The sequence below is a fragment of the Diabrotica virgifera genome, chromosome 5, assembly GCF_917563875.1.
Source record: "Diabrotica virgifera virgifera chromosome 5, PGI_DIABVI_V3a".
Lineage (NCBI taxonomy): Eukaryota > Metazoa > Arthropoda > Insecta > Coleoptera > Chrysomelidae > Diabrotica > Diabrotica virgifera.
This window is the reverse complement of record NC_065447.1, coordinates 149,662,757-149,683,500: the sequence shown is the minus strand read 5'-3', so window position 1 is coordinate 149,683,500 and position 20,744 is coordinate 149,662,757. Positions and strand designations below refer to the sequence as shown.

The 20,744-nt window shown below is 33.2% G+C and overlaps 1 protein-coding gene across 2 annotated transcripts in view; it reads right to left on the bottom strand.

Moving 5' to 3' along the window:
• Window positions 1-14,998, bottom strand: part of LOC114332067 (PAN2-PAN3 deadenylation complex catalytic subunit PAN2) — a 186,631-nt gene extending 171,633 nt beyond the window's left edge. Inside the window, exons 1-2 of one of the 2 annotated variants that reach the window (XM_050650441.1) lie at window positions 14,780-14,998; window positions 14,558-14,716 (exon numbers count right to left, since the gene is read on the bottom strand). In XM_050650441.1, coding sequence (XP_050506398.1) covers window positions 14,558-14,716; window positions 14,780-14,800 — 180 coding nt within the window. In that variant the 5' untranslated portion in view covers window positions 14,801-14,998. Of the gene's footprint in view, window positions 1-12,039; window positions 12,373-14,557; window positions 14,717-14,779 lie in introns of those variants that run through there. The other variant, XM_050650442.1, reaches the window with a different exon arrangement.
• Between the last annotated feature and the right edge of the window lie 5,746 nt (window positions 14,999-20,744).

The following is a 20,744-nucleotide window of genomic DNA, read 5'->3' as shown; positions in this document are numbered from 1 at the left end:
TTCCCTGTAGAACCATACATCCATCCAGTTGTCCAATGTGGAAAATGTTTACGTTACGGACACAATATCGTTCAATGTAAAGGCAAATCTCGTTGTTCTCGATGTGCAAATGAGCATTCTTCCGCTGAATGTAATTCCGAGTTGCAAATGTGCGTTCACTGTAAATCTTCTGATCATCCTTCAATTTCAAGAGATTGCCCAATGTACAAAAAACAACACGACATAAAAAAAGTAATGGCTTTCGAAAATAAAAGTTTTAAGGATGCCGAATTATCGATTAACAATCCAGCTTATGCCAAAATTAATACCAACAATAGGTTTGATATATTAAATAATCTTGAAAATTTTCCCGATTTAGCACCAGCAAACAAAACAATTTATTATGCTCCTTTAAATAAACCAAAATCAAATTCAACCGCATTAGAATCAAAAACAATTAAAAGGCGAAGAACTGACACTTCTTCTCAGATTCCAAGCACTAGTAATTCAGATTTAGAAAATTCCCATCAAAAAAGACAAATTTCTCTTCCTCCATATACACCCGCTCCACAACAGAATAATTTCATGTTTTGTCGAGATAAACTTATCTCACAGATATATTCATTAATTACAAATATAATTAATAATCAAGGAAAATTTGAATTAAATAAAATCAGGGACAATATCATTACAATATTCGATAATAATGAAGATAATTTAGAATCCATTCTCACAGATAGTGAAAATGGCTACTAAAAATATTACAGAAAAACTAACTATATTACAATGGAATTGTAGATCCATTTATAGTAACAAAGGCAGTCTTATGCATCATATTAACAACTACCATACAGATATAATAGTTCTATCAGAAATATGGCTCACATCCGGTCATCATTTTAGACTTAACGGATATAACTTTATCAATAAATGTCGTGAAGATGGTTACGGTGGCGTAGGTATTTTCATCAGACAGGGAATAGATTACCAAGAATCCGAAATTAATAATAATTTCGATGACAGTATAGAAGCATGCGCAGTTTTTTTGAACAAAATTAATCTCTCATTAGTATCAATCTATAGATCATCAGATGTTAGAATAGAAATAAATGACTGGATCAACCTATTCCTTCAGTTTAATATTGCAAAAACTATTTTTCTGGGAGATTTTAATGCTCACCACGGTATGTGGGGGCCAATTGCAGACGACAGAAATGGTAGAATATTAGTGGAGGCCATGGATTATTGTGAAATAATTACATTAAATGACGGAACACCAACAAGAATATCCCCAACTAGTAATCATTCAGCCGTTGACTTAACTCTAACATCTCCCCTTTTAGCCGACCGTATAGCTTGGTCAGTAGATTCAGATTCATTAGGTTCAGATCACTACCCAATCAATATAGAAATTCAAATCAATCCCTCCTCCTTTGTCATCAACCCATCAACAAAATGGAATGACTCTCGTGCTGACTGGTCTGTTTTTGGAAATATTTTTGAATTAGAAATTAGTAAGCTCAATAATTTAGATAGGAATTCAACTTCGGTAGACAAAATCGAATTTTTCCTCAATGCAATCACGGTCGCAGCATCAAAATCTATGCCTATTAAGAAATCTTTCACACCTTCTGTACCAAGACCTTATTGGTGGGATGAGGAATGTTCTGCGATTGTTAAAAAACGAAAAGAAGCTCTCAGCGAGTTTAAAAAACAAGGTAATTTTATCAATTATCTACAATATCAAGACATTTCTGCTAATGTCAAACGTACGTTCAAACTTAAACAAAAAAACAGTTGGAAAATGTTTTTGAATAAATTAAATAAAAACACTCCTCTGACTGAGATATGGAACACTGTAAGATCTATTTGCAATAAACACCATCAAAAAAGAAAACCACAATTAGACGAAAGCCTTATTCCAAAAATTCTTGATACATTGGCTCCTTCATCTGCTGCAGGTCCAATTTTTAACGACAACATTAATCAATTTCACTTCCATCAAGACTCAGACACCTTCTCAAAAAATTTTAGCTTTTCGGAATTAGAATTAGCCTTAAAAAAATCAAAAAATACTGCACCTGGACTTGACGGGTTTACTTATACGATAATAAATAAATTGCCTGAAAGTGGTAAACTTCTTCTCTTAGAAATTTTTAATGATTGGTGGTTGAAACAAAAGTATTCAGATAGTCTTAAAAATATAATTGTGTGTCTTCTAGCGAAACCTAAGAAACCACCTGACTTACCTTCGTCCTACCGACCTATTTCATTGTTATCGTGTATTACAAAAACTTTCGAAAGGCTTATAAAATTTAGACTCGAACATTTTGTCGAAAACAGATCAATTTTACCAAAAAATCAGTATGGATTTCGTAGAGGTATAGGCACAATTGATGCAATCTCCCATTTAGTTACAGATGCTCAATTGTGTCTATCAAAAAATAATTACATGTTGTGTCTTTTTGTGGACCTTAAAGGGGCTTATGATGTGGTAGATTTGGAAATATTATATTCAAAAATGGTAACGTTTGGCATCAATAAAAGAGTCTCTATAAGTATTTTAAATTTGTTTGCTAATAGAAAAGTATTTTTGCGAGATAGTCATAACGTTTTACATGGTCCAAGAGTACTTTACAACGGGCTTCCGCAAGGCTCTATTTTAAGTCCCCTTTTGTTTAACTTATACACTGCAGACTTGCATGATTTGATGAGCGATGGCATACAAATTATTCAATACGCGGACGATTTATGCATTTATGTCACCCATAATACCTACGATCGCTGCATGATAGACTTAAGACGTACTTTTGACAGGTTACAAAACTGGTTCGACGATATGGGTTTTAGTGTTTCACCAGAAAAGACAGCTGTGATGTGTTTCACAAGGCACAGATATCAGTTAGTCGATAATTTCTCTATAGGTAAATACACTATTCCTATCGTAAAAGAATATAAATATTTAGGTATAATTATAGATAGTAAACTTCTATGGACCAGTCACATTAAGTATGTCAAACAAAGATGTGAAAAGGGAATTAATCTTCTGCGCTTCCTCTCCAAACAGAGCTGGGGCGCGGATCAACAAATTTCCTTAATGTTCTACAAGTCTTATATTCGCTCGATTTTGGATTATGGGTGTACTCTCTATGGTTCTACCTCCAATACGAACCAACTTACCCTTGATCGAATACAATATAGAGCTCTGAAAATATGTTTGGGAGCAATGGCATCTTCACCAAATCATGCCATTCTGGCAGAGTCTCAAGAACTTCCTCTTAGTTTTCGAAGACAGTTTTTAGCAAATAAAAGTCTATTAAAATATAGATGTTACAACAGTGATTTGATCGCAAAAATTAACTTTCTTGTAATTGAGAATTTGACAAATCATTATTGGAAAAAGAAAAACTCTCCTCCTTTGGCAGATGCATTTATTGATACAAACTTATTTCAAAATGATATTGTTAAACTTAATAAAATACCATTGTATGCACACAGTTTCGATTCTATAATTGACAAACCTATCACCATATTCCCTCGGTATTCAGATTGTAATATCTTAAACCAAGCCATGATAAAATCCATTGTAAATGGTCTCGGGTCGAACTTAACTAAAATATATACAGATGGGTCAAAAACGCAGCTAAACACAGGTTCGGCATTTTTTGTTTCAAACATAAATCATATTGAAAAGTACAGAATCTCAAATTATTGTTCCATTTTTACCGCCGAGTCCTTTGCTATTGAAAAGGCACTAAAATGGTGTGCAACTCAAACATGCACGAATGTGGCAATAATTTCAGACTCAAAATCAGCATTACAAGCTATTAGCGGTCACCCAATAAACCAATTCCGAAATGCCTTAATTTTGAACATTAAAAAATTAATTATGGATCTTAAACAAAATAATGTAACTGTTTCGTTTATTTGGACGAAAGGACATTGCGGAGTCGAAGGTAATGAAATTGCGGATATAGCCGCAAAAAGTAGTCACAGTTGCCACCATATGGACAAAGTATTTAATTTAAAAGATTTGAATAATGCTCTCCAACCTAATATCAGAAGGAAATGGGAAACTGATTACAAAAGAATTGCAAATAAATCTACAAACCCTTATTTCAGAATTCACCCTACACTTCCAAAAGACATTCCTCATTTCACCTTTAATTATAATAGAGCACAAATGTCAGTATTGACTCGTTTAAAATTGAATCATGCTCGCTTTCCATCTCACTTATATAAAATTGGAATACTTAACTCTCCTGTCTGTAGTTGTGACAATGTATCCATTGGTGATCTAAATCATATATTTCTAGAATGTTCTCTGAACTCTCAATCTTCTTCAATTCTGTATCAAGAACTAATTCATCACGAGTGTCCATTGCCACTAAATATTACAGCTCTCCTTTCTTCCCCAGATAAAGCGGTACTAGATTCCATCATTAATTTTATCAGAAATTCAAAAATAGCGGTATAGTTTAGAAATAGACAATATGAAATCATTTAATGTAATTAAGAATTTACATGTTTTGTGGCAAATAGATTTTGTCTGATGCCAGGATCTCTCACACACACACACAACACGGACCAGTTTATATATTAATCCCTGTCTCCAAACAGTATAATATGCTGCTGTTAGATCTATAAATACTGTTGCTGCCTTTTGTTTCTTTTGAAAACTAGCTTCTATAAAAGTTGTTAATGACAGCACTTGGTCCCTACAGCTTCGATGAGGGCGGAAGTCAGCTTGTTCAATGGGGACATTTTCTAGTATCCTGTGACTAATTCTGTTGAGGAGAAGCTTTTCTAATAGTTTATATACCACGCTGAGTAGAGCTATGGGGCGGTAGTTTTCTGGCTTATCGTTTGATTTGCCTGGTTTCGGAATTGCAATTATCTTTGTTCACTTAAGTGAGAAAGGAATGTTACCTGACTGAAGTATATCATTAAAGAACATTGCAAGCCATTGTTTCGTTTATGCACCACTGTGTATCAAGACCTCAGGATGGATACCATCAAACCCAGTTGCTTTACCTGATTTCATTTCTTTCAGCGCATGTGTGATTTCAGAAATAAGTATTCTTGCTGAATATTCGGAGTTAGTTCTGTTCATTTGTTTTAATGCCCTTAAGTCTCTTTTCACGTTGGTAGTATGTGTTCGATCTCGTGGAGCTCTGGATATAGATACTATATGGGAGGCGACCTTGTTAGGAGACATTTTAGACTCTCTGGATTCCAGCTGGTTAGCTCCTCCAATTTTCCGCAACAGGGACCATGCCTGCCGGCTTGATTTTTTGAAGTCAAGGTTTTCGATAGTCTTTATCCATAGTAAATAAAATTAATTATTAAAATGCACTACTACAAGCAAAATACAATTAATTAAATTTACTTTTATATAATAATTGCATATCATATCAATATTGTGAAGCAACATATAATTTTTCTTCTTCAATGACAGTAGGTACGAGATATACGTCAATTTGACAATTTCAATTGACAATATGAATTATTTAAGAAAGTTGCAAGATTTCTCCGCTATTCTCGCACGATCGTTTCTCGTATCCCCTCCAAGTACCTGCACAGCGCGAATAGGTAAGTAATTATTTTAAAGTAACAACTTATTCGCAGTTATCCCATAATCATATTTATAATATTTTAAAATGCCTCTCCTCTAAAATCGAGTCTACGTTCTTGCGAAGCGGCGATATACATAGTTCTAATATATTAGTTCTACTGATCGCTATTTGAAAATTCCTGAAAGATTTTCACAAAATAATGAAATGCATGAAAACTCTTGTAGAAAAAAATATTTATTCACAAGTAATAAACATTTGGAGCAAAATAAATGTAAAATGTAAGTGGACTCTAATAATTAACAAAATAAATGCATGGCAACTACTTACAAAAAAACCTATACAGTGCGTCCATAAAGCAACGCATAAATTCATTATTAGGTAAATAAACAAAATTATTAGAAATTCCCGAAACGGGTCGATTTTTTATAATTCGTCGATTCATAATTTTTTGGCATATATATCATACTGGTGACGTCATCCCTCTGGATGTGATGACATAATCGATATTTTTTAAATGACACTAGGAGTCATGTAGCTCATTTGAAAGGTAATTCAATTCTCTATTAAGTAATATAAACATTAACATAATTATTTATACAGGGTGTTCATAATTTTTTTTTAATTAAATTAATTGACACAAAAAGAAGAATGTGCGTAATTTGTTTAATTCAAAATATTTTTTACTGATGTCAGAAAACAGAAAACATTACTATTTGACAACAAATCATTGCTTTTCGCTTAAACTAAATGTTCAAGCTGCCACCCACATGCATCTTTATTGTTTATGGCAGCTTGAATATTTATTAAGCGAAAAGCAAAGTTTATTTGTCAAATTAACATTTTATTTCTGTTTTCTGATAGCACTAAAATGTATTTTGAATTAAATAAATTATGCACATTCTCCTTTTTGTGTCAATTAATTTAATTAAAAAAACATTTTGGACACCCTGTATAAATAATTATGTTAATGTTTATATTACTTAATAGAGAATTGAATTAGCTTTTAAATGAGCTAGCACACGACCCTTATTCTCATTTTTAAAAATCATCGATTACATCATCACATCTAGATGGATGATGTCACTAGTATGAATGATATACAGGGTGTCCAGAAACTCTACTGACAAACGAATACAGGAGATTCCTCTGATAATTTTAAGATAATTTAACCCCATTTACTTAGTCTGAAAACGCTTCCTAAGGGAGCTAGAGCAATTTGAAGATGGCGTCTGGTAATTAGTTTTTCTTAAGTACCTCCGGAACGCTTCTATTTAGAAAAACAAAAATTGGTATGCGTATTTATCTTCCAGAGATAAATCGATACCATTCATTGCAAATTTCTAGTACCAGTCATAGGCGTCCGTTTTGGGTAGGGCAACAGTTACTTTATCGCATAACTTTGTTGTCTTTAACTTTTAAGCATTTTTGACTCTAGATTATTAAATTGTGAGGTATTTTTGTACTAAGAAGTACTCTTATTTTAAGTCGATAGGATACACCGTTTTCTAGAAAAATTAATTTGATTATTTCATTCATAGGAGATTCTGGCCAATAGAAAGCTACAGAAATCTAAATTAAACTGATAATTTTTGATAATTTCCCGTCGTCAAGTATATTACGTCAGATGCCCTTCGTTGCTATGAAAAAATACATTCAGTGACATTAATGACAATTAATGTTTTAAAAATTATAAAAGTGATGACTTTCAACCGTAAAATATTTATAACAACTGTGTGTTCAATTGTACTAATTTGTACTTACATAAATAAATTACAATAAAATTTTGGTTTTGAACAGTTTTATTCATGAAATAATCGCAACAAATTGCACTCGATCTCTAAAATTAATATAGAATTTTTGCCCTCGTGACACTTTGACATTTGACATAAATTAAACCTGTGTCACTCGGGAAAAATTCAATAATTTTAGAGCTCTAGTGCAATTACTACTGAAAATTTTTTGGTTTTTAAATTTCAGAAAAAAATTTCAAAAAAAAACTATTTAGAAAAATGAAAACTTGTACGTTTAATTATATTCCAGAGATGAATCGATTTCATTAATTGTGAATTTCTAGTATCGGTCATATGCGTCAGTTTTGGGTAGGTCAACGGTTATTTTATCGCATAACTTTTTTGTCTTTAATTTTTAAGCATTTTTGACACTATAGATTATTAAATTATGAGGTATTCTAGTAGTAAAAGTTACTCTTGCTTTAATTTGGTAAAATACACCGTTTTTTTGAAAAAATTTTTCTTTTTTTTTTCAAATTCAATAAACGAAAAATGTTCAAATCGGTTTTTTTTAGAAAACGGTGTGTCCTACCTACTTAAATCAAGAGTACCTTTTAGTACTAGCATACCTTACAATTTAATAATCCAAAGTGAAAAATGCTTAAAATTTAAAGACAAAAAAGTTATGCGTTAAAATAACCGCTACCCTACCCAAAACGGATGCCTATGACCGGTACTATAAATTCGAAATGGATGGAATCGATTTATCTCTGGAAGATAAATATGTGTACCAATTTTTGTTTTTCCAACTACATATAAGCATTCTGAAGGTATATAAGAAAAACTAATTACAAGACGCCATTTTCAAAGAGCTCTAGCTCCCTTTCTAGCTCCATTTTCGGACTAGGTAAATTTAGTTAAATTGTCTTAAAATTACCTGAGGAATCTCCTGTCTTCGTTTGTCGGTAGAATTTCTGGACACCCTGTATATGTCAAAAAATCATGAATTAAGATTAAAGATCGACCTTTTTCAGGAATTTCTAATAATGTTGTCTATTTAGCTAATAATGAATTTATGTGTTACTTTATGGACACACTGTATGTAGGTACTGTATGTAACCTAATTATTTACATAATTATACAGTCTAATTATTATTAAAGAAAAAATTCATGCATCTTAATTTAGAAGAGAAAAGCAGTTATTCATTCTAGCTGAAAAAATCATGCAGGCTTCCTAACCAAGAATTTAAAAAAGTACCCTATCTACACTCACCGGCACGAAAGACGGGCACCCAATAAATGGGTCATTTTTGATGTCTCGTATCTCCTAAACCTGTTGTCCGATTTAAGTAATTTTTTCAACATGTTATAGCCTTACTCTTTAACAATATCGCTGTAATAATATTAATGCTAGACAGGTAAATTTTCATTGTATACCGGGTGTACCAATCAAACTGGGTTTTTTCTCATTTTTCACAACATCCTGTGGAATATTCTAGCCTTTATAAAATATTGAAATTAAAACCCAACTATAGCCACAGGTTTTCTTAACGTTCTGTTTTTTTATTTATTCACTTATGCTGGATAATAAAAAAGTTAGGACTTTAACAACTAACCATGTTCTGTATCAATACAGGGTGTTTCTGAATAAGTGCGACAAACTTTAAGGGGTAATTCTGCATGAAAAAATAATGATCGTTTGCTTGATAAACCTATGTCTGCAAATGCTTCGTTTTCGAGATACAGGATGTTGAATTTTTTCTTACAAACTGATCATTTATTTATTGTTTTAGAACCGGTTGAGATATGCAAATGAAATTTGGTAGGTTTTAAGAGGTAGATATTGCGCATTTTTTGACATATAATTAAAAAATTTATATTCACCATTGGCGTGCATACGGGTCATATTACCCGCATGCACGCCAATGGTGAATATAAAATTTTTAATTGTATGTCAAAAAATGCGCAATAACTAGCTCTTAAAACCTACCAAATTTCATTTGCATATCTCAACCGGTTCTAGATCAATAAATAAGTCTTCAGTTTGTAAGAAAAAATTCAACATCCCGTATCTCGAAAACGAAGCATTTGCGGACATAGGTTTATTAAGCAAACAGTCATTATTTTTCATGCAGAATTACCCCTTAAAGTTTGTGGCACTTATTTAGAAACACCCTGTATTGATAAAGAACATGGCTAGTTGTTAAAGTCCCTAACTTTTTTATTATCCGACATAAGCGAATAAATAAAAAAACAGAAGGTTAAGAAAACCTTGGGCTATAGTTGGGTTTTAATTTCAATATTTTATAAAGGCTAGAATATTTCAGAGGGTGTTGTGAAAATTGAGAAAAAAACCCAGATTGATTAGTACACCCTCTATACAATGAAAATTTACCTGTTTGGCAACAATATTATTACAGTGATATTATTAAAGAATAAGGCTATAACATATTAAAAAAATTACTTAAATCGGACAACAGGTTTAGAAGATACGAGACATCAAAAATGACCCAGTTTTTGGGGTGCCTGTTTTTCGTGCTGGTGAGTGGATATACCTGTCTGACATCCCTTAACCTTCCGATGACCAACTTTTATTTCTTACAAGGATGACCAACAGGGATAAAAAATGATCCCAGTTAAAAATGACAATTAACAAAAAATTAAGTTGTTTTATGAAATAAAATAATGAATTCGTAATTTTAATGTCAGTGTTGTATCAATAAATGATTAATAAACATTATTAAAATATATTTTTAATTACAACTAAACAAAAACAGGAATCATCATTCTGAACTTAGAACTCAAGAAATTTTAAAGTATAAGTACAGTATTTCACATATATCAAAAAATTTTTTTCAATAGTGGAATGTTCCTTACAGACAAAATGTTTACAAACATTTATCGCATTTCGATGTGAATTTGCTATCGGAAGATCGACTGCAAATTTTACATCTGCCCTCTTTTCCTGGGATTTTCTTTTGGCTCTGAATCTTCAGAATCTTCTGAAAATTTTGTTAGTACCATATCTGGGCTGTTTGAATGTGTCTATGTAAACCTTCATGCAATCGGGATTATTTAAAGGGTGTAACTACCTCAAGGGCCAAATTTTGAAGCAGAAGCCTCCTTCGAAAAAATTTTCCTTTTTCGTAGTCTTCATATTTATCTATGTACCGGGCACATGCAACAGACACAGTCTAAAAATAGATTTTGATAATGCGCAGTGCAAAATTACTGGGAATTCCACATAATAGATGATATTTAGGTACTTCATATAAAAATAAAACCCAAATTCAGAAAATATTTTTTATTCGTAAAATATAGGGAATTTTTTTTATTACAAAATATGAGGGTATCTAGAATGATATTAAAGTCAAATAAAAAAATAACGAGTTAAAAATTGAAAATATTTCTGAATTTGTTAAAGAAAAACATACACTGGGGTCAAAATTTACCCCCCTTGGTCATCCGATGGTGAAAAAGGCAAGCAACAGGTCCTCTTCCTCGCATCGTCAAAACATAACTAATTTTTGTAAATCTACCAGGTCATTTTATTTGAAAACAGAGGTTGTTATTTGCACAAATTCTTCTGGGAGAAGATTATGGTGTTATTTATATAATAGTATATAATAGTAAAGTTTATTACTACTTAGCAATAAACATTTTGTCTACAAACGTTTTGTTGCCTCTCATTACTGTATGCAAACCAATGAACTGTCAATACGGATGGAATGGCCATGTCCCATTCAAATAGTGAAGCAAGATTGACACCAACATACAAGAGAGAGGTCCTAGAGAGAGATAGACAAGGTGTTGGAGAATTTGACAGGCCGTGTAATTTGAGTTGCCTATATAAATGGACCCGATTGAAACAGTATTTACAGTTCGTTGAATATTTTAACTTGGCTAAGGCCCAATGCTGATTGGCAGTACATATTTCAAAATTTAACCACTTTTTTGTATTTAGGGGATAAATAGAGTACACAGTGCCATACTTGGTGTTTAGATACTTTTCAGAATTGTTATTTGTATTTATCAAAACAAATACCTACTTTCCTAAAGTATTTGGGAGTTAAATAATTTTAAAACTATTTAAATACTAAATTAGTGACTGTTTTATACAAAGTGAAGAAGTCCTTGATTATGTTTTTATGTTACTTTTATATTTAGACTTTTATATTTCCCCGATTTAAGTTGATATAGGCAACTCCAATTACACGGCCTGTCAAAGTTTCCACCACCTTGTCTGTCTCTCTCTAGGACCTCTCTCTTGTATCGTGGCTGCATTAGTTGTCTTTGTGCCTATTCCATCCGTATTGACAGTTCATTGATGCAAACCCTTCTGTGTGCATCCCTCCGTATACCACAAGCTATAGGAGAAACATGGTAGACTGCATACTATAGTGGCACCGAATATCAACTCAACAGTCATATCTAATTTAAAAACTAAATAAAGGATATTCCCTCAAAATTAGTCAGACTTTCACACCTACCAGTGAACACTCATTGATGAGGTTGAAAACTTCTATGATGATATTTTCAGAGCCCTGGAAATCAAAAGTAGAGAAGATGACGCATATACTTCAATGGGTCCTCAGGGACTGGAAAACCGAAACGAAAGAGGATGTATTCTTCTAAGTAGTAGAAAAGATATTCAGGATGTAGGCGTTTTAAATAGATTATATAGCAAGGAAGCGACCTACCTTGATTAAAAACTTAAATTGGGATTCTAAATAAGAAAAACCTCATGATCTTACCCCTTGATTTCCCATCCAAAGCAGTTCTTCATGTTTATCAAAGGCTAAAGCTGATACACCAAATCTATCTCCTCCATCAGACACGGTTTAGATGCAAAATCAGTCGACAGGTAAAGGAAAAATATCCAAAACAAGAAAAACTAAACTTAGATAACCTAAAAGTCCCTGAGGTACAAGAAAGATTTGAGAGAACAGTGGATGAAAAATTACTAGAAGAAAACAGAGCAGACTCCACAATAGAAAATCAATGGAACACCATAAGCAGTATCATACTAAACACAGCGAAAGAAGTCATAGGAACAAAGACACAACGGAGCGAAGAAACATGGTTCGATGAAGAATGCAAACAAGCTATACAGGAAAGAAATGAAGCACATAAGAATTACATACTCAGACATACTAGAGAGAGAAAAACAGAATTTGAGAACAAAAGACGAAGAGCAGATAAACTGTGCAGGCAGAAAAAGAGAAAGTACGAAAACCAACGGATACTAAACATAGAGAGGGAGTTTAAGGAAAACGAAACACGTAGTGCATACCAACTTATTAAACATTTAAGACAGGGATACAAACCGAAGACTAGCCTCTGCAAAAATAAGAAGGGTGAAATCATTAGCGATATGGACGAAATTAAGATAACCTGGATGACATATTTTAAGGAAGTATTAAACAAAGGGGCACAACCACCATTACAACAACAGAGACAGCAGCAGGCACGGCAGGAGGTACAACAACAAGAGCTGGGGGAAGATGGAGAAGAAAATGAATTAACTAGACCCCCAACGCTAGAGGAGGTCCAAACGGCAATCCACATATAAAAAAGCCATAAAGCACCGGGAATAGATAAAATACCGGCAGAACTACTCAAGCAAGGAGGAAGGAATTTGACACAACAGATGTATCAGCTAATACGAGAGATATGGATAGAAGAAGAAATCCCCCAACAATGGAAGAAAAGTATAATCTGCCCTATTCATAAAAAAGGAGACAAACTGTTGTGTCAGAATTATAGAGGCATCTCTTTACTTTGTTCGGGATACAAAATATTCACAAACATCCTTAATCGAAGACTTCAACCTCTCACGGAAAAAATCATCGGGGAATATCAAGCAGGGTTTAGGCAAAATAGATCTACCATTGACCAACTATTTACAGTTAAACAAATACTAGCCAAAGCATGGGAATATGACATGGACGTTTACAATCTCTTTGTAGATTTTAAACAAGCCTATGATTCAATAGATAGAACAATTCTACCTAATATATTGGAAGAATTTGGCATACCATCAAAATTAATACGACTAGTGCAAATGACAATGACAGAAACAGAAGCACAAGTATGTATTCAAGGACAGATCACTGATGCGTTTACAATAACGCAAGGACTGAAACAAGGCGACGGACTGGCTCCAACGCTTTTTAATCTTGTTCTTGAATATGTAATTAGACGGTTGACGGTAAGCGGAAATAACATACTTACAAACAAATCTACCCAATTAGCAGCATACGCGAATGATATAAACATAATGAGCAGAACAATGAATGCAGCAGAAGAAACCTATGTTGAGTTGAAACAGAGTGCAGAAGCAGTAGGGCTAGCAATAAACACAAATAAAACAAAACTACTCATACAAACCAGATCAAATAGACCGGCGCAACAACACTTTATTGACAATATAGAACATGTGAATAGATTCACGTACCTAGGAATGGATATGGTTGCAAGCAGTGAAGAAGAACCGGAAATAAATAGAAGGCTTGTGCTGGCAAATAAAGCATATTTCGCGATGGGCCACATATTCAAATCACGAGACGTACACCGGAAAACAAAACTCCGGGTATATAAAACAATAATCAGGCCCATAGTAAGTTATGGCTGCGAAACATGGGTGGTGACACAGAAATCTGCCAATGCATTAGATGTGTTTGAAAGAAAAGTATTACGTAGGATACTGGGCCCAATAAGGGAAAATAACAACTGGCGAATTAGGTATAATAGAGAAATATACGAGCAATATAGCGAACCAACTCTAGCACAACACACTTAACTACAGAGATTACGGTGGGCAGGGCACGTGGTCCGCATGCATGAGAATAGAATCCCCAGAAAATTGCTGAATGCAAGAATGCAGGGAAGAAGACAGGTTGGAAGACCTAAAAAGAGATGGGAAGACGAAGTCGATGAGGATGCCAGGAACTTCCTGGGAACGCATTCATGGAAAAGAACAGCGGTAAATCGAAATGATTGGAGAAGCTTATTGAAGGAGGCCAAGGCTCGATTTGGGCTGTAGTGCCATTGGATGGATGGATGGAAATCAAAAGTAGAGAAGATGATGCATATACTTCAATGGGTCCTCACAGACTGGAAAACCGAAATGAAAGAGGATGTATTCTTCTAAGTAGTAGAAAAGATATTCAGGATGTAGGCGTTTTAAATAGATTATATAGCAAGGAAGCGACCTACCTTGATTAAAAACTTAAATTGGGATTCTAAATAAGAAAAACCTCATGATCTTACCCCTTGATTTCCCATCCAAAGCAGTTCTTCATGTTTATCAAAGGCTAAAGCTGATACACCAAATCTATCTCCCCCATCAGCCAATATGCAGTGCGTTTGTACATAGTCTTCATCTACGTTAATTATACCTGGATTTTCTGGTTGGCCCACCACAGCTAGCTGTAAGTTTAATTTAAAAAATGATTAAAATAGACATACTCTAAATAATATTGGCAAACTTACCCCGGTATCGTCAAAGTACATATTTAATTGAATTATCGTGTACTAGAAATGAAAGCTGTAAACATATCTATTTTATAATTAAAGTGCCCAATAGGATTTTTAAAGAATTAAACTAAAACTGAATAAAAAGCAACAGATACACACACTGTATTATTAAGTTTGTTCTTGTTGAAGAAAAGTTGACGATTGACAGATAAACGGCTGAGGCTGACAGTGACAGCTGACACTGACAGCTCTAAAGGTTGTTTTTAAGGTTTTTCCAGTTATTCCTTTACAAAATACAAAAAATAAGTGCAAGCCGTAAAGCCAATTATTAATACCTACTTGCTAGAAAATTAAAAAAAAGCTAAAAATTATTTTACTGTCCCTAAGAATTTGGCCACCCACTGTAGAATACCAATAGAAACCGTTTTTTGATTTGCCCTTCTGAAGTAGTACCTACACAGTCTGTAAAAACTTCAACAACCATGCCATTTCGTTCGTTGCAATCCGTGACTGCACGCCGGGGTTTGTTTTGGTTGGATCAGAGAGAGCAGCATTTGTGCCTCCTGATGAGAGACTAATAAGTTTCGAAACCGGTAGAGGTGCTTGCTGCACTCTCTGATTGGACTAGAATATGATGCGGCTGTATTTTCGTTTTGCAACGAAATTGAAAATGGTTATTCATTTTTGATTTAAATGTTTACTCTGATTGGAGTACGAAGGGAACCATTCTCGTTGGAACTTTACCGCGCTGAGCAGATGGGACGTGAATTATAAATTGTAAAATTCCCTCACCTTCCTTAGTCTCAGCATCCGTATGGCTTGCAAATTGTAGAAGCCTCGGAGGTGTAACCAGAGAAGGTTCCCATTGTTTTCAATCTGGTGCGATGTAGAATAACAATATGTTGTTTTATATGCCATTAGATTGAAAACTTAGTCTTTTGCTAGCAGTTGCCGCCAGGGCATCTATGCCATTTCGTTCGTTGCAATCCGTGACTGCACGCCGGTTTTTGTTTTGGTTGGATCAGAGAGAGCAGCATATGTGCCTCCTGATGAAAGACTAATAAGTTTCGAAACCGGTAGAGGTGCTTGTTGCACTCTCTGATTGGATTAGAATATGATGCGGCTGTATTTTCGTTTTGCAACGAAATTGAAAATGGTTAGGTATTCATTTTTGATTTACATGTTTACTCTGATTGGAGTACGAAGGGAACCATTCTCGTTGGTACTTTACCGCGCTGAGCAGATGGGACGTGAATTATAAATTGTAAAATTCCCTCATCTTCCTTAGTCTCAGCATCCGTATGGCTTGCAAATTGTAGAAGCCTCGGAAGTGTAACATGATTCTCACAGCGTTGGCTTATTTCCCATATCTTCCACGATTTTTGAAGAAACTCACACTTTTTGTCATGTAAAATTTGAAGTTTATTTTGACATGGAATTGGAATTCAAAATTTGATAATCGAAATTACAATTCATGCTTAATATGAACTGCTAATCATTATTTTCGTGCTGTTTCATGGCGATTGCTATACCTATCATTACTGATTCTGAAAAACATTTAATAAGTCGATTGCTTTCACGGGAAAAGTTTTAGTGGTAGGGGAGCCCAAGTGGGGATTTTTGCAGTTACTCAGCGCGCCGGATTATCACATGGGGAGAAACCATGTACACTGTAAATATATAGGCTCTACCATATATTGGTTCTTAATATGGATGAGTTCGTTAAGGGGGGTCCGAAAAAAAATCTATCCTTAGAAAAACTCGAAATTGTCAAATTAAGATAAGGCAAGTTAAGTACATGCAAAACAGTGTATATTTCAAAAATCTGACTATTTGAGCGGGGCGGGGCGTAAGGAAATGGGTGAGCCGCAAAGTTTCACAAAAAAGCTAATATTTCACGAAATGAACGTCAGATCGAAAAACTAAAAAATACATGTTCAATATTTTTCAAAAATCTATCGAATGATACCAAACACAACTCCCACTGAGAGGGCTGGGGGGTAAAATTAAAATTTTAAATACGAACCCCGCGATTTTTCCCGAAATGAACATCAGATCGAAAAACTGAAAAATACACGTATTCAATATTTTTGAAAAATCTATCGAACGACACCAAACACGACCCCCCACGGAGGTGGGGTGGGGAATGCTTTAAAATCTTAAATAGGAGCCCCCATTTTTATTGCTGATCTGGATTCCTTACGTAAAAATAGGTATGGGTCATTCCGCACGAATATATGACTCTCTTGGATTATTGCGACAACGAATATTTTAGTGTACAACATAGGAAGCACGAAAGTAAATGGCTCTAATAATTATTCCAACACACAGCAATGTAATTTTCAATTTACTTTTCTTCTTATTTTACACAGCAAAATATTCGTTGTCGAGATAATCCAAGAGAGTCGTACCTATATTCGTGGAATAAGGGTATAAGTAACTTTTATTCGAGACATTTTTTTAAATTATAGATAGATGGCGCTATAATCGGAAAAAACGATTGTTGGAAATGGAAAATTAAATTAAAAAATGGGAACTCCCCACTAAAATGGAAAACTTGTTTTAACTTTTTTTGGTTTTAGGGCCTACTCTTCACAACCCAATAGGTTTCCATAACGCTCGAACAACTGCAAATTTAGCATACTTTCCTCCCCTAATAGAGAACTATTCGGCAGCAAATATATTTGTTAGATTATTTTTGTCAGGGGTTCTTTGTGGGGATTTTTTGTCCGGGGATTATTTATCTGGGGATTGTTTGTCCAGGGATAATTTGTGGGGATTTTTTGTCCTGGAATTATTTGTCCTAGCTTCCGTTGTAATAATAATTGTAAATATTAGTAACAGTACATAAAATTCTGCAAGCAAATGCTTATTATTTTATCGGATTAGTAACCGTGAAACCGTGTAAAGATTATAGTTATTCCCAGATTTAGGTATTTCTCCTATTTTCTAGAGTCACTAACAGTAAAGCTAATTACCGTATTATTTCAGTGCTTCCCGCCCTAAATATGATTTGGGTTCTTTAGTTCAGAGAAATAAGGAAAAAAATATCCTGTTGGTGACACAACCCCCTCCAGGCCGAAACTAAATTTTTCGAGTAGTTTGGTCATCTACAATAATAACCTATATGTTTCCTGCAGCCGATTTTGATTATATACATAGTTATAAACAAATGAAGATCAAAAACGGTAAATTTTCGCTTTTTTCATCTATTACTAAAAAATTGGGCATTTTAAACAAATTTGAGAAAAATAAACTCATAAACCGTATAAAAAACTTCAATATGGCGTTCGCTGAATATGTCTATCCTTATTGGTTGCTTAGAAAATTGCAAAATAAATCATAAATTTTGAGTTTTTATAAATATTCATAACTTATGTAAAAATTAACTTAGAACCTTCTTATTACACGAAGTGCTTAGACATATGGTGCTTAAATCATACCCTAAATTTCAAGGCAATTGGTCAAATAGTTTAAAAGTTATTTAATTTGTTTATCCAAAATTAATTTTTTTTGCAACACTGTAAGTCAGAAAATGATGAAGTTACAGTAATATTTTAGATAGTTTATGAAAGAAGAAAATTTACACTATTAATTTAATTTAAAAGAAATGACAAAAATAATTATATGTATTGCAAAATAATTTTGCAAAAACATGTGAATTAAAAAAATGGGGGGGCTAACTTTGTCCCTAATTGTCCTAGGACAGTTGTTTTCTTTCTAAATGTGTATAAAAATTCAGTCTTTCTAAATATGAAAAAATAATTTTTCTACGGGTAACGGTTAAAAAGTTATTCTAATTGTTTATAAGTAAGCAAAAAATCGACATGTTTTTGCAAAATAATTTTACACTGTTTAAAATTATTTCTTGTCATTTGTTTTTAATTAAGGTAATAGTATAAATGTTCTTCTTTCAAAAACTGTCCAAAGTATTATTGTGACCTCATAATTTTCTGATTATAGTGTTGCAAAAAAAAAATGAATTTTGGATAAACAAATTAAATAACTTTAAAACTATTTGACCAATTGCTTTGAAATTTAAAATATAATTTAAGTACAAGAAGTCTTGGCATTCCGTGTAATAAGAAGATTCTAAGTTAATATTTACCTAAGTTATGAATATTTATAAAAACTCAAAATTTATGAATTATTTTGCAATTTTCTAAGCAACCAATAAGGATGGACATATTCAGCGAACGCCATATTGAAGTTTTTTATACAATTTATGAGTTTCTTACTCTCAAATTTGTTTAAAGTGCTTAACTTTTTGGTAATAGACGAAAAAGCGATAATTTACCGTTTTTTGATCTTCATTTGTTTATAACTATGTATATCATCAAAATCGGCTGCAGGAAACATAGGTTAATAATATAGATATCCATACTACTCAAAAAATTTGGTTTTGTCCTGGAGGGGGATGTGTCACGAGAAAAATCTTATTTCTCTGGACTATCTTTTACATCTCGTTCTCGTTCGGTTAGTTTATATTTGAATGGCATATAGGGTGTGCACATTAAAGTGTAAATGACTATCTATATTATACCAAGTGGTCAATTCAAATAAAAAAATAGAGTTAGATACCTAATATGAAAACGAAATTATCAGATGAAGAACTTTTGAGATTATTAGAAGCAAACGATGAAGAATTTAACGACTTTCTTGTTTCAGACAGCGAGTATTTACCAGAATCTGACGATGAAATTTACTTACCTGCAGCACTTTTTGAGGATACGTTAGTATAGTTGGTAGTTAATGCACATTATAAAATTAGGTGCAAATATTAATTTTTGAATAAAAACATGTTTAATTGTAGACTAATCTGCTCGTTGATGTTGATGAAATAAGCGATAAACGGAAAGAAGATACGAGTTTTCCTATTAAAACTGGCTTTTATCAGTATTATCACAGCATAATCTAATCACTAGTCTAGTTTATTATGCTGTGGTATTATTTACAACACGCACCAGCGGCCAGCGCACCGTACGGCCACAGCATAGAAAACGCAACAGCAGTGACACACTAGTAGGCGGGAAAAGTTCGCGCACTATTACTGCGCAGATCGTCGACCATTTTGTGCGTAGTACCAGACCAAGGTTAATAGATTAGGGCGTAGGTTGTCTCATAACTGTAGACCAATCAAAGGCTGGCTTTTTAAAGGCGGGAATACGTCATCCGTACGACAATTTTAAAATTGTCATACGAGTCAATGCTAATAAAAGGTTCAAAAACTTAGGTTTAGCAATATATTTTGAGATTTTCTTGGGTATAGGTATATTAAGTGGTTCTTATATTGGTAATTATATCAATTTTTCCCTTAAAAATCAATAGTCTGCTAACAAAAAACTAGAATTCATTTAACACTTATTATGTGTGTTTTAAATGGAGAAAACAATTTAATTAGCACAAAAATCCAAAAAAATAGAAGAAAAAGTTTAAAATCAAAAATACTAATATGTAGGTACTTACTTATTATGTTTTTCATGGAATGTGCAGCACTTTTATCATTTTTGGTGGTATGAAACAACAAAAGAACGAATAATATAAATAATTTATTATTAGGTTAAAATATAAAAAAGACGTAACATAATATTAACATATTCAGACACGAGGACATGTTTGCTACCTATTTTCTTATGTTTAGAGGCCCATTTATCTTGTAACATTTTATTTTCCATTATTGTTTGATAATGTTAAGGTATTTGGGAAATGTCCAAAAACATTATTGTGTTTCCATCTGGTTCAGGAATTTTGGAGTTGCTTTTACATATAGCTATGCTACAAATGTTACCACCACTCATCTAAAAAATGTTTTATTATTATAACATACAAAACTACATATTATTATGTGTAATATTATAATTTTTAAACTAACTTTACACGGTTACGAAAACACACTTCGCAAGTCATTACTGCCTTTGTATAGGACCCAAATAAGTAATTATAGTAATATTGTCCTTATATGCTTAAAAACTCAACAAAT